The sequence below is a fragment of the Apostichopus japonicus genome, chromosome 18 (genome assembly GCF_037975245.1).
Source record: "Apostichopus japonicus isolate 1M-3 chromosome 18, ASM3797524v1, whole genome shotgun sequence".
Classification (NCBI taxonomy): domain Eukaryota; kingdom Metazoa; phylum Echinodermata; class Holothuroidea; order Aspidochirotida; family Stichopodidae; genus Apostichopus; species Apostichopus japonicus.
The window spans coordinates 7,988,167-8,004,091 of NC_092578.1; the positions used below are offsets into that span (position 1 = coordinate 7,988,167).

Here is a 15,925-nt window from a genome sequence, read left to right on the forward strand (position 1 = left end):
TCAATGCTTTCTATGAACAAAGGTTAGGTAGTTAGGCAGATGCATGATGCTACGTAATTGCGCATTAGAAGTCATGTTTCTTTGCAGTACGAAATTAAAACTTTTTCCACCAAAAGTAAGTGTTGAACACATGACGAAGAATCATAAATAAGCAGCTATGCCTACTGTAGTGTCTCAAACAATTAAAATACAACATCTGTAAATATACCTACAAAGAAAGAGCTCTTGGCTTCTGTTACATTAGGGTTCCTCTACTTTACTAGGCATATATTATGCAGAAACTAGGTGTGCGGGAGTCCTAAGCACAGTGGCGTAGGAATGTACTTTTGAGTGGGGGGGGGGGGTTGAAGACTGATGGCCAGCCTGGGGGAGGGGTCTAAGGGGAGGGGGTGTCCCCTCCCCTTCGGAATTTTTTGCATTTCCAGGTGGCCTCAGATACAATTTGGTGCAATATAGCACAATTCAACACCCACTCCATTTTGTAAACTTAATTTTGTATTTTCACATGGCCTTAACTGCAATTTGGTGCTCCAAATGAGATTTTTTTTCTCATTTGGAAATGAAAAAGGGGTTTTCTGACTTGCGAACCGGGGGGGGGGGGGCGGAATGATACTTCCGCCCCTCCACATTTTTCACTGGGGGGCTGGCGCCCTCCCAGCCCCCCCGGTTCCTACGCCCTTGCCTAAGCATATACAGTACCTCACTGCTACTTTGAACCGTACAATTTCCCAATTAATTATCTGTCTTTTAGCTGCAGATTGATGCGCTAAAAGTATCGCTATTACTCCATTTCACTGCCTAAATCAAATCGATCTTTTACGCAATGATAATCTGAGGTTGTAAAAGCATCTCTCTTCCAAAATTCCTAGCAGTAACAACAGCAAACTTGTCTCAAAACTCCTTAAATTGTTCTATACTTTGCGAATTATGACTGATAGCCAGTAGGAAATATGCCTTAAGAAATAATGAAGGAGATGCTTTGCCATCTTAAGTGAATTGGTATTCTGACTCGTATTCTTCACGTTGTTGTGTTAACGAACCATATTCTACCCAACAATTGCTGGTCTAGACAACATAAAATTGCTCACAGGCCTACCCAGGTTTGTTCCAGTTGTCCCATAATCATAAACGTGACGAAAGTCGAACGTTACGTTTAAGGCCTCGCTATGCTGAAACTGGTGGACGAGACTAAACAAATTGAGATTAACAGCCGATCCAGACAAAAGCAAACTAAGACCGTTTTACACAATTATTTCGAATTGGTCATAGTAACAAATTTTATTATTCATACATCTTATGAGTACGGACTCGTTGGACAATCTATGAACGAGAGGCAACAGCAACAGTACTGGTGTTACTAGCCACATTTTTGTGGTATAACCAAGAGCCTGCATACATTGATGAAGTGGTCTACATCGGTTCTGGAGCAGTGTATTTAAACCGCAAATATCACCTTCAGCATCTCCTCCACAGTATCATATTGAGTGAGGGCATTCCTGTAAATAGGACCCCCACTTCTTCCTTCTTACTTTAGTGAGTTTTCCCCGTGCCCTGAAAGTTTTGTGCTGCTTTGCACACGATTGCAAGGCTGCAGACATACGCTTGCAGATGTGGTTCACGCATTTTTCGTTCTCTATCAGGACATTGTACACCTTTAGCTCGTTTAAATAGCCAACTGTCTTGGCGTTGTCAACACTGAGCACAATGTGTAGCGAATAGAACATTTAGCAATGCTCCTTTTCCAAAAACGTAGTGCGGCTACACCTTCCATTGAAGCTGCAGGCCCTCGTGATTAGAATCACAAGTAGCATTGTGTCCTTCATGCCATTTATCATACTCGGTGTGACAGTGAATAAAAACAATCTTTCGACAAACCAATCAAAAATTATACAGAACCCCTTGATACCTTCATAACCTTTACCAATATTCCACATGGCCATAACCATTCTCAAGTTAACATCTGCATGTTTACGCATTCAAACAGTTGTATAGGTGTAGCATGGTTCCATAGTTTTCAGAGTTGACAAGCTCCACAGTGTGAGTAGGGTCCTTGACTCACAATTGTGTCTATCGCAGACTTGTAAAAGAGGAAGTACTGGTGTTGTTGCTCGGCGGGAAATGGCGCAGTAAGAGCAAAACTTAAAGTTTCCTTTGAAACGTTGGAACTGGATCCGATTGGCTGTGTGATGCATGTGGCATGTTTTGTGTACTACCATAACCAAAATAATGCCCTTGTTTCAGTTGCAGCCACTATTTACAGATATACCATATGCCATCAATTGGGCATAACTTTTAACTCAGACCTTTGCCACGGGTCCCAACAGCTGTGTTTGTGGATTGCCCAACGTCTGGTAGGCCTATGTTGTAAAGAAAATCCCTTTTCAACTACTTGTTGATGCCATCAAACACATTGTTAGCACCAGAAATACATGGTACATTATTTCACTGTGGTTGGTCCGGTGATTTGTTTTTGAGGGAAGGCCTTTGCATGCTACGAAGGAGACCTGGCTCTATAGTACGCATAGGCTACGTATGTTAGAGGGGTTAATGAATAGGAATATGTCTACTGGTAGGAATATGTCTACTGATCTTGTCACTTTATTAAACGACGTTGCTGTTTTGAAGCTCACCTTCACATTACTAAATTGTCTGTTACTATGTTCATTGGTATGTTACTATGTTCATATACATGCCGCTGTTCATGAGCATGCAGTTGGTATTAGCTTGGCCTACTGTAGGCTAGGTAGTTTTATCATCCATCAAAACCTCCACAAATGTTCTTTTGTTTAAATAAAAAATGAGTGTAACTATTGTTGTGCTCATCGGAAAAATATGAAGCGTAGCCAGAGTAGGTCACCCACGTAGCCTACATGCCCACATGACATGGCCAAAGGCCCCACTGTAGGGCTAATTTAGGCAAAGCGTACTCTACATCCAAACCTGAAGTTTTTATTTGGCACTGCATCTCGACAATGGCGAAATACGACGGAAACTTCAACAGCGGAAGCAAAGATTTAGGCCTAATACAATCCATTGCAATAGCGACATTGTATATACAAGGAGTACATGCAGCTTAGCTTAAAGTACATGTATGTATACAACGACGCATGGCAGGTACGGTAGCGCCACAATTAAACAATACCCATTTGTGTGACTAGCTTTGCTGATACTATGTACGGATGCCCATACGTTAATTTCTAATTTCCAACAACCTATCCTATTCGTATGGGGTGTAACACAAATGATATCTAATAGGCGGATCGCTTGGAAATACGGTAGACTATGAAACAAGGTTTCCACAATTTAACCTCTGGTGACTCCAAATGACCTTTGACCTCCACTTAAACAACATGTGCTTCTTGTACTTAACTTGTCACAACTGCATACTAAATATGAGATTGATCCAAGCTTCACTTCTTGAAATATCGTGTTTACAAGGTTTTTACAATTTGATCCCTTGTGACCCCAAATGATCTTTTACCTCCAAAAAAAAACATCCTCTTTGACTTAATGTGACACTCCTACATACGAAATACGTAATAGATCCAAGATTCCCTCCTTGAGATATCGTGTTTACAAGGTTTCCAGAATTTGACCCCTGGCGACCCAAAATGACCTTTGACCTCCTCTAAAAACAATGTGCTATTTCTACTGAATGTGGTTTTCGTACACACAAAATATGAGATTGGTCCAAGCTTCAGTTCTTGTGATATCGTGTTAAAGGTTTTCAAAAATTATCCCCAAATGATCTTTGACCTCTTAAAAACAATTAGCTCCTTCTAGTCAATGTGTTACCCCTACTCACCAAATATAAGATTGGTCCAAGCTTCTCATCTTGAGAAATCGTGCTTACAACCAAGGAGGCACGCACACGCGCATGTACGTACGCCACCGCGCACACTCATCCGACTGCATGACTACTTAGGTTACGATTATTATCGAAACTTAAAACGTAAGTTACCCATACAAACCAATCACAAAAGTTCAGTTAAATCGAATGAAAAATGACAAAATGGCAGTCAATTAATCACGGTGGCAAAAAGCATAGGCGTAGGAGCTTCATTTGATTCGGGGGATGTAACGACTTGCCCGAACAATAAAGCCAAAATTTTTCGCATGTTAATGTGCTTATCATATAGGCATTCTTCGGTTATTACATCACATGCCAATAACAAACAATCATTTTCCGTGTTTTTACGCTTCCATATTGGTTACAATTATTGGGGAAGTCGTTACAACAATAATGATAATACTATAAGTTTAACCATTGAAAAACACATTGCAAATTCTTCGTCTTTCAGTAGGTGCCAGTGGCGGAGCTATAGGGGTATTGGTCAGGGGGGAGAGAATGGTCTGTAGGGGCGCTTTTCGACACTATCTAAGCGGAGCGCCACCACAGGTTGGCGCGGAGCATAAATTTTTTGAGTAAAGATACTCCCTAGATCGCCGGAAATGACCCTTTCCAGGCCTTGCTAATTTCAAGATAAACGAAGAATAAATAGGTGTCATCGCTATTTGTCAGAAAATTGCACCAACAAAATGTGACAAATGTCAAAGGTATTTGAGAGCGCAATAAAAAAATCAATAATCGCGAATAAGTAAAGAGTGGTAAAAAGCTGAAAAGGGCGCCAGCAGTCCATTTCAGTCCGTCAGAGGGGCATCCGTCCACTCTGACTGTATGGACGCTCCGCCACTGGTAGGTGCCCGAAAAATTCTCAGCTTATTGCCCGAATTTTCACCAAAAATTTGAAAAACACATTGCAAATTATTATTCTTTCAGTAGATGCCAGAAAAAATTCTCAGCATATTGCCGAATTTTACCCCCCCCCCCCCAAAAAATGAAAAACACACTGCAAATTATTTTCCTTCCAGTAGGTGCCCGAAAAACTTTCAGCATATTGCCCGAACTTTCACCAAAAAATATGGTTGGGGGGCTGCAGCCCCCCAGCCCCCCCGCCTCCTACGCCTATGGCAAAAAGTGACAGAATAAGGTTTCAGCTGAGCTACAAAATGGCACATGTTTAGAATGAAATTGTGGTAGGAGTCACTGTGAACAGTTGGGGAATGTTGTTGCCCTGTACGTCCATTGTTCGAAACACAGATTGTTGAATGACATGGCAGTGAAGGTGTGTGGAGGTGTTATAAGCAGTAAACACTGTCGAGGGGTGCTTAAATGCTTCAGATGACCTACACTTGGATAGAGTCATTGATAGGTTCTTCAAATCAGGGCAGTTTTAAAATCATATTTACAAAATGGGGGGGGGGGGGGTTAAAAAAGAACCTTCAATTAAGTGACAATATTATATGATAAAAGAAGGAGTTTAGAAAGAAAGGGTTTGGTTGTGGGATCGCATATTTATACTATAAAAAAATAGGTTTATAATGAGGTCTACACACAGAAGTATGCTATACGAAAAGTATTTTGAGTTTTCTTTCTACAAAGGGAGTATATGTTCTTTTACTTTTTCAAGGGGATATCACTATCATAGTTTTCAAAAAGAAAAAAAGAATACCCAGATACTCTTAACACCTGAGGGACTGAATCACAGAGCTACAATTCATAACTCGAAGCCACAAAGAAAGTAATTCCATAGGGATTGTTTGGTCATTAAAACGACTAGACCTATTAAGCGTAATTTGTCTCTTTTTTTCTTTTTCTTACTCTCTTCTTCTAACACTTACTTTGCTATCTCTGTGGTAGCTCAACTATCTTTCGTGCTCTGAATGATGATGGCGTAAGTTTTGTTCAATATAATTAGTTGTTTACTTCATAACACCTAAAATGGATGTTTAGTCTCCATAATTTTTAGTCCGCATAAAATCTATTGTTAGACGTCATCGCGTGTACCGCATATGTTCTTGGCAGTTAAACAGTATACATTAGATTGTTTACCAACTTTTAATGTCATCAGGCGCTTAGCCAGCTTTTGTAGCCAGCTTTTTGTCCCCCATATCACTGGGGTCAGGGAATTTATATTTAATTTACGCCTGTGTTGATATGACTTTCATAACACCATGTATAGGCTTTACCCTCTGTAACGAATTCATATTGGGAAGGGGAAGCACCAATGTTCGTTCTAGTGAGGGGTCTTGAGGGATTTCTTGGGTGACTTTTCTTAAAAGTATCAATTTACAGAGGTTCCATCATCATGCATAGTTAAACGCCAATGCTTTGATTTAGTATCGTTTTACAGCATACACTTTCATATCAGTGAAGATGCTATTGGCTCCGTATACGTACAGACGGAAAGGTACCGTAGTATACTTTGTAGTATTTCTTGGATTTTCAAAGGTGTCGCTTGCGTAAAAGCCTGTGACATAGTGAGAAAAACACTGCTAAATATGCCAAAATTACCACAAGGTTCAAACCATTTACCAACAAGGAGCGTGAGATGGTTATAACGTCGTCATAATGATACAGTATTCAATCTGATTGGATGAATAATTACCTTTTGGATGCACACATGAGCACCATTACCCTACAGTTACTAAATTATATGCGATCTGTTTAATTCATATTTCCATGTAATATATACAGCAAAGTAGTGTCTACAAAAAATAACATTTAATCGGCATGTGCGAATACAGTCTTCATATGTACTTAATTCGTCTTAAATAGACATATATTACAAAAGTATTCAAAATGTCATATTTTAATACTTTTATAGGAATTTTAAAACTTTTGCTTAAAACCACTTCCAAATCATTAGATAGTTGCAGCTTCGATTAATTTTTAATTTTTATGTTTGACACTGTGGGAGTCGAAGGCAGTAATAGCCGCGCAATGTTGTGAACTGGTGTTGATATTTTCGCTTGCAGTGACAATGATTGCTCCGAACACTTTTTGGAACCCCTCCCCCATAACCACTGCTTAATAAAACGAATCAATATCTATGTTCTTTTTATAATGCCAATGATGACTTTTTCAAGACTTTAACCATGTGTTATGACACCCTTTCAACATATTAGCCAAACTAGTTTTAAAGCGAGAGAAAGAAAAATACAAACGCTGTTTTTAATTTAAGCGAGCACATTTTCCGGATCTGTCATGCACGTTTCTCTAAGATAATTGATAGAGTCTGCCATAAATTTTCCTCTTTTATCTTCAATTCCTTCATTAAAACTTTTGCTATTCCAAGATGATCCTGGCCAGAGGGAAGACATATTAGCTTTACGAATTATTCTTAAAGATTCATGGGAATAATGCACCGCCCACATATACTTTGGCATGTCATTCGTGGTGGGCCTGTTATTTAGCAATAGGTCACAGCTAAAGGGAGTTTTGAAAATTACTTTGGCCTCCATAACGACCTGCATGGTCTGTAACTTCCTGTCTTTAAACAACTTTTTCAATACGTGCATATCGGAAACGTGAAATTGTCCCTCGTAGGAGAAGACCTCGGGACTGTCGCGCCAATTGATATCAGCCATCAAGGTCGCAACACGTGTATATTCAGAACTGTTTGCCGAGACCAGGCTGGGTGTGTATAGATGATACACGGTGAATTCGCCACGGTTGAATGGTTTGGTACATTTAGGCAAATTAAATGGTAAAACATCGTAATCAGACATCCATCCGCCGCCAACTGCTGCCATGGCAACGTGTCTCATAAAACAAGACATTTCATACTCTTTTACATTTATCGTTGGTAATCGTTCAAACCTGGTGCGTAGAGATATATATTCCGGATGTTTCCGAGCGTCATCCTCCGATATCACTCGAGGACGCCAACCAGCGTCCGACCACGCAGATTTCCACGCTTTAAGAGTGACTTCTGCTGCGCTGAGTTCATCCACGGCTTGACCTTTTATTGGTTGATAATATGTGTAGATAGTGCACTCGCCTTCCTCTTGCACTGATTTATGTAACTCTGATTCGTTTAGTGAATCGATATGTTTCGCCTGTTTTGCGTGGTTCAGTTTTAATTCCAATTTCACAGTACAAGTTTTGTATCGTTGAGTTAATTCGTAGTTTTGATCATTCAAAGATGGATATTTGTCAACTTCAGTTAAATTGGTAGAATACCCGAGAACACAAAAGTCCATAGCGTATAACTCGATCATTTTCTGCCACGACTTGGGCGTGTACATCTCGCGACAACTTTTATGTGTACTCGATAATCTACGAGTCGTTGTAAGGGAACTCAAGTCGGTGTCTATTCGTCTACCGAGCTCGTCGATACTCTCATTCCAATTTTCAAACACTAGTATTTGATTCAAAGCGAAGTTATCATTGTCGTCAAACATCATCCGACCTGTGTTTGAAAATGAACCTGGTTAGTGACGCGAACCGGTCCCCCGGGATACAGAGTATTTTCGATGAACCAATCAAAAGATGACTTGGATGCTTCGTTCATGAATTTTTGTGTCCAACGGGCGTCACCACGATTTCCCAAACTTTGAGAATAGTAACTCCATGTCGATATTAATCGAGAACATGGGTGGCGAATCATGCAGAATTTATGGTAACTCCGGAATAATTCCTGGTCGAAGTGTTTTATATTAGAAAGGCCAACAAGGTACACACCTACGAGTGCTCTCAATCTGTCGTCGAAAAGAAATGAGGTTTCTAGAGATGTTCCTCCAGCGTGTGGAATGTGTATAAAAAGTAACTTACGTTCGTCTGATAATGGCGCGTATTTTGGCTGCTTCACGAGATCGCGAGGTAACTCGTTGCTATGGGGATTGCTTTGTTTTGGAACACATGTCATCTCCTTTTCCAGTCGCAGCCATCCTTCGGCACATCGCCAGTTACCATCTTGCTTTACACTTCTACAAACTTGCATTAACGGTGAACCATTTTCATCTCGACTCACAACCTCAAAAGGCCAACCGTCTGGGCAGCTTGTCATAAGTTGGACGACATTGGCTGGCGGCTTCGTTTCCTTAACTGCTCCATCTAAAGAGGTAGATATAAATATATAGCATTTACATCTATGAATTTAAAGGATGAAAAACAAAACAAATTCAGATTTTATGCATTAAATCGTTTCGTGATTTTACTGACAGCGCCCGTTTAAATATGATAGAAAGCACTCTCTTGTTCAGGTATGATCAAGATAGTAGACGTGATTTCACTTACAAAATCGGAGCATTTTTCTATTCAATGTGCAGATATTGGTAATTCACGGGGTAGAAATGTTAACGTTTAGAAACTCCTTTGAAACGATGGCACAAAGATATCATGATGGTTATCAAGTCTTAATCTGTTGATCACATAGCCACTGTCAATGGTGGCATACTCCAATTGGAGTCTATATCAATCCGCCCGAGTGTTCTCCCATCTCAAAAAAAAGTGCCAGTAAGCAGTTGAGGATTTTTTTTTTGATATGTTATCAATCAGGTTCTGGTTTATTGTGGCTTGCATGGTAAGGATCTGGAATGGCAGCGCATGTGGTACAAAATCGGTTCAATTGAGGCAATGTCGCACCTTTGAGGCCTCCCAGGCCATAATACAAAAACTTGTTGGTGCCGTGAACGGTCAACTTGTCAGCTGTCCAGTGATAGGTAGCGTTAAGCTAGTTAGAACTTATGTTAGATAAAGAGATCACAATACTTTTTGATTAGGGCTTTCAATAGGCGTATGCTACCAATGGTACTCCTTAGCATCGAGTTGAATAAATCTGGAGAAACTATCACACATTAAATACGCGCGTAAGATGCATTGTCACCCTTGACAACCGTGGAACTACTGATTTGGTCCAAACAATCAATAACAGACCCAATCATTTCAATACGAAAATGTACGTTAGGCTAGTTATTGTAGAGATGTCTGCATTAACTGCAATAAGCTGTAATTAACTTGCCCGATACCAGACTAAACATAGGATATGTTACTGTTAGGCAGTAGGCACTATCTGCATGTGTGTGCAGTTAAGTCAGGTCTACCGAGAACACTTTCTCTTAACTTCTGCAGAGTTAGCTAGTAAACACACTTTAACATGATCGAAGACACCGTCCAGTTCAACAATCCTTTTCGACAAAAAATCGTTCTTGAAATACAATTCAGACATCGACATTTCCCGCTGCAAGCCCAATGTATCTGTACTTGTTCTGTGCCAGCATGTCTAACGTTAGCAACATTAACACTATTTCGTAGGCCTGAAGTACCAGTACCTTCTTACGCCGTTAGTTCCCATGTCCGATGCGTCTTGGTGCAAATCTTTCACGCAGTCACTTACACTATTCTCGAACTGCTACAGAGAAATATCAGTTTGGTACCACCCTGGAACACATCACATGAACCTCCATAGGCTCCATGCATGGTACGCGAGCGCCCAATTGACATGAATCCTCCAGATTTATTAGACTCGATGCACCTTAGCTTCAAAACAGAGGGGGCTGTCATATTGGTCCTAATGTGTGCAATCTACTCTCATAATCAAAGCAAAGATTTGTAAAGCCCTGTAACAGATCTCTCCAGTAAATAATACACGCAATCGAAGTGCAGTTTGGCCGACCGGAATCTTTTTTTTTTACTTTGCTGGATAGATCAATGTTTCAATCAACAGAAAATGGGCGACCGACAGTATAGCATCTCTGCAATTTCAGATGAGAGTCGATACCACAGAAAGTCACACCTTGAACAATGTACTTAAGGGCCCACCGGATAGCACGGAATAGCAATGCGAAAACCTTGTCATATGGTAGTGTGGTGCGAGAAAGATTTGTGTACTTATGTAGCGGCAGTGCCGTGTGATGTTTTGCCTTCTCGTGTAGTCAAATATGATGGAGGCTTGCGTAGTCATTTAGTTGTGTAGTGCGATGAAGTTTGGAGTAGTCATTTAGTCCTGTAGTAGTATAGCGTGATGGAGTCGTATGTGGTTATGCAGTTCAGTTTGGTGAAGTGTTGTGTAGTCAAGTGGTCATACAATGCAGTGCTATTAAGTTGTGCGTAGTCATGCAGTGCAGTGCGATGAATTTTTGTGTAGCAATGTGTTCATGCGATGAAGCGAATAGTGCAGCTAATGACTAATGCTATTCTAGATTCTAGGCAAATAATATATTACAACATTTTAGTGGGTAGGGGTTATTACACCGTCATTCAAAGGAGAAGAAACCAAAGCATCGTCAGGAAATGATATGAAGCAAATTATGTACAAACAAAGGCTTTAAAAAGTGTCAATAAACAAGACATCAATGTTTACAAATAGTGACTTTGTGTAGATTGTTAGTGGATAACTTGACTTCTTTACTTGTGTTAGACTACGCAGTCCAGTTACTCATAGCAGTCGCGGATCCTGGGGTGTTTTGTTTTGCTAATAACAAGTAGTAATTAGCACAACCCTGCAAGTAGAAATAGTTAAACAACTTGTTTTTACCTAAATATTCTGCAGAATGCACCACTACACGTCTATTTTTTCCGGGAGGACTCCCAGATGGAGTTGTAAATCTCATCCTAACTTTGGGTGTATTACCACTATGGTGTTATCACTATATATTACTCACATAATACCTATATTATGTCCTTTGTATTATAGTTTTTTCCACAAATATTGTTGAATACCAATACAATTATCATTTTTTGTTGTTGAAATTAAGCAACAACATATGTGCTCTATAATATAGTCTCCCAACACTTGTGTAGCAATTTATCCTAATTTATCCTTTTAAACAAATATTGAATGCGTTTCTTTGAAGCCATCGTTTAGTAAAATAGTTTTCCATTTCGTTGTAGCGTTGCTAAGCTCGTTGATGGCACCCTTTTTTGTGAAACTAGAAAGAAGTTTACCGTATAATATACTTGTCTTTATTGTTGAGGGGGTGGGGAGGGGAGGAGATATAAAACGAAGTATCATAGAGGGAACGCTTGAAGCTATTAAAGTCTATAATTTCCAGGGGTTTTCAGGGGATGGGGAGGGATTCCGAAGTTTGTTAGGATGGGAAATCTGATTTAAGGCTTTATAAAAAGTACACTGATCTTGCCAATATGGCTTATTATGTATATATGCTCGTGTATTTAAGCAGATAATATCCGGCCTGTAATGTTTTAGAAACGTCTATGTTATAGTCAATACTCATTGCTTAAATACATACTGATCGAAGAGTCAATACCCAGAACAATGATACAGACAACCATATTAAACCTGGCATCAAATTATGGAACGCAAAAAGGACCACAACATATGATGATGTTAATGATGATCTAATTTTATACGATCATGTAATGAAAACTTATGATCATGTACCAAACATATACGATCATGTACTAAAAGTATACGATCATGTTCTAAACATATACGATCATGTACTACAAACGTACGATGTACATCAAAACAATACGATCATGTACTAATAATGTTATATTAAAAAAAAGTGGCGTCTGCATACGCGTATGTATATTCATATGTGGCGTCTGCATACGCGTATGAATATTCAGTGTAAACTCATTAAGAACCACTAGGGGCGGGGCTTCGGTATCAACTTTGATATTCCTAGGGGTACGGCACTTTGTAATCAACGGGTACCGGTAGCATACTATATTATTAATTTGAAGTGTGTGATATTCACTGAGGATTGGCTGTCATTACATTATAATTATACTGTCTCAATTCACGAGAATCATGGATGATATAATTGAGTCTCTGGAGCTCGAAAACACCGAGCAAGTGAAGGAAAATTTCCGAAAAGAAAGGGTAGGTCTACCCTAAACATAGGCGTAGGAGGCGGGGGTGCTGGGGGGGGGCTGCAGCCCCAACCATATTTTTTGGTGAAAAATCGGGCAATATGCTGAGAATTTTTCGGGCACCTACTGAAAGAATAATAATTTACAATGTGTTTTCTATGATGCTTAATGCTAAATGCTAAATAAAATGATGGTTGCTACTTAAGTCAAAATTTGATGCAATTTTGTATGTATACTTTACAATTACAATGCGGGTTTTTCGGACGCTTGCGCGGGTTTAGGTGTTAGAATGCAGGTCCTACCCGCGAATTGCGGGGTCAGTTGAGAGCTCTGTAGTAAGTGTGGAGAAACTGAGAAAAACAGTGCTCTGAAGGTGTTTTATAATACTGCACATAGAGTGCTAATGCTACTGCTAGCTTAGCCTAAGGCTAGGCTCAAACTCAAAGACCCATATCTCTCGTGCACAAAAGAATTACATGGCCCAGGTCACTTACTTCTCTATTAAGGTCCATTGGTGCCAACTGTGCCATATTCATCAATCACACTGACCAGTATTATAGGCAGTTAGGCCTATTTCTATTTGTTTTTTTTTTTTTTTTTAATTCCAAAGTAACCTAGCCTATGCATTTGCCTATATCACATCACATCAGATTCAATGTTGTTGTTCATTGGCCATTTCATCGCTCAAATAAAACTATAGTCCATCAAATGCCCAAAAGGTCCTAATTGGTATAAATGCCTCTGCAGTTGTAACATAAACATGATCAATTGACGACATGCAGATTGCTATACTAGAACTAGTAGTACATACTAACTTGTTAGTAAAGTAAATTCTGTACTGTACGTAGGCATTGCCTTAGGCCTTCAAGTTAAAGTTATGCGCCCTATGCTCAGTATAGGCCTAGTTATGATATGCTCACTAGTTACAACTGAAGTAACATCCTTCTTCCTAATTCCCAAGGATAACCTAATGCGTTTCAAAGTTGTTACGCTTATAGCTAGCATATCTGCCATTTCCTTATTGGTAAAGCCCATTTTAACAAACTCCTCTATTCGTTTTTCTGTAGCATCTTGGGAATCCATTTCTTATAGCTAGTAGTACTAGTAGTATATTGTTTTATTTTAAAAATCCCGCGTAGGCTAAGTCAGGCAGGCCTATACACAAGCTAGGCTATCCCTAACATTACATGTATTATTATTTCGACGAAAGTATATGACTACGTACGTTGCGACTAACCTTCGTACCAAAGAGCAAAATAATAGCGACCCCGTGTATTCATCCAATATAAGCACCGCCCCATATATGAATATTCATACGCGTATTCAAACAACAAAAATGGATATTCATACGCCACTTTTTTGTAACTTGCGCTTTTTCATCATCATCACAAGTTTTCAGTACATGATCGTATATGTTTTGATGTACGTTTTTAGTACATCATCGGATGTTTTGATGGACATCTTAGTTTTTTAGTACATCATCGTATATGTTTTGATGTACATCTTAGTTTTCTAGTACATCATCGTATATGTTTAGTATATGGTCGAAAGTTTTTAGTAAATGAACGTATAAAATTAGATCATCATAAACATCATCATATGTTGTGGTCCTTTTCGCGTTTCATATCAAATTGCTGTAGGTTATGCGCTGTTAAAATATTCTCAATACGGTACAAAATCGCCAGCCTTTTGTTGACATACATGTACTCCTATCGTACTATACTGTTAATATTAATGTAAATAGATATGCCTACACAGGATCTACAAATTAACTTCGAGAATAGATGTATGTCAGAGATGTCATTTTCATAACAAGAAACAGTCATACCTCAAATTTATGCTTTTATTGATTTACTCACCTGACATAATCCTTCTATGGTTTTTGAAAATAATAAAATACAACTTTACTTACTCTAGAAAATTTGATTTACTCTGGTGAAACTGAAACCGAGAAGGTTTCGCTCGTTACACCTATAACGGACTGATATGTTCATAGTTATAAATTTTTGTTGGCTTTAAGGCAAACTCAACTTAATTTGTTTTTCACATGTTGATATTTAATTCCATACACTTGTCAAGTTCGAACAATTGAGTACAAGAGAGTGCTGACACAGGAAAGATTGTCCCAAAATATAAACCATAGGTTTATATACCACCCACCAACCCCTCCCTGGACACCTCCACTTAATGTCCCCAACTCGATTCCGTCTTCCCCTTTTTTTATCAAGCCGATTGAGTGGCCCTTCTATAACCAACGTGCGTATACTGCTCAAACAAGCTTACTGTATGTATAGTCGGTCATATGACGTAGTCGATACATATGTACCCAATATAGCACACATGGGAACACATTGCACACTTATCGATTAATCTTGCAAAATCAGCTCTCAATCAGAAGTTCAGAAAAAGGAAGCTGCATACAATATTGTTTGATTCCGCTGAGACGACATAACATCTTTAAAGAAACGAGTATGATTTACAGACCTTGTATGTATTCGTAGGAGTTTCCGTTAGGCTCTCTCACTTCCTTATTTCCCGTGAAACTTTTGATTTGTTCAATCGATACATGTTTCAAAACATATATACAAAACAACGACATGAGTAACAGTTCCGTTAACAATAGTAATGAAAGAAACAACGAGCGTTTGGAATTACCGTTGACGAAAAGTAACATCATTATTGCAAAACTGTTACTTTCCACATTTCTAAAAAAGTGCAGGCTGTCGTATTTGTCCGTGGAAAGTTCTCAACACATTTGTTATGAGTATGAATATATTTTGTTCGACGTGAACGATTACAAAACCAATTTCCCGCCCACGACCGAATGATACTTCAGTCTATACATGGGTTACTGCCATGGGCGAGGTTTTCTAGCTTTCATATTCACCACTGTCATCTAGTACCTCATTGGCTTGACATTCGACCAATCACATTCAACTAAGTCAAATATGCAGACCACTAAATCAATTTGGCTTCATTGAGCTCATAGTCTAGTCAATCGACCTGGCGGTGCTATAATGTATGCGGATAAGTGAACTGAAAAGACGTGGCAGTCTAGTTCAACCCTTCAGCTCCGCACACGAATGAGATTTATTATTTTGTCAAGCCTTATGCCGTAATATTGGAAACAAAATCAGAAAATAGAGATTATATTTTCAATGATGCTATCTGTATCTCTTTTTGTAGCTGTGGTATACTCCATACGTCAAAGTGCCAATTTTGCACACGTTTGACAAACACATGTTACATCATGTTAAATTTAACTGCACGTGAACAATTCTTGTGTCGAACCCCCATCCA

General features: G+C 39.2%; 1 protein-coding gene across 1 annotated transcript; it reads right to left on the minus strand.

Moving 5' to 3' along the window:
• Nucleotides 1-365: 365 nt before the first annotated feature.
• On the minus strand, nucleotides 366-15,445 carry LOC139959072 (uncharacterized). The gene is made up of 2 exons (XM_071956635.1): nucleotides 15,110-15,445; nucleotides 366-8,899 (listed from the first exon to the last, which is right to left on the minus strand). Exon 2 carries the CDS (start codon nucleotides 8,248-8,250, stop codon nucleotides 7,021-7,023), a length of 1,230 nt encoding a protein of 409 aa, XP_071812736.1. The 5' UTR covers nucleotides 8,251-8,899; nucleotides 15,110-15,445; the 3' UTR covers nucleotides 366-7,020.
• Nucleotides 15,446-15,925: the final 480 nt, after the last annotated feature.

Bases quoted from the DNA above. Each gene is read 5' to 3' on its own strand.
- LOC139959072 (XM_071956635.1), bottom strand. From the start codon at position 8,250: ATGATGTTTGACGACAATGATAACTTCGCTTTGAATCAAATACTAGTG.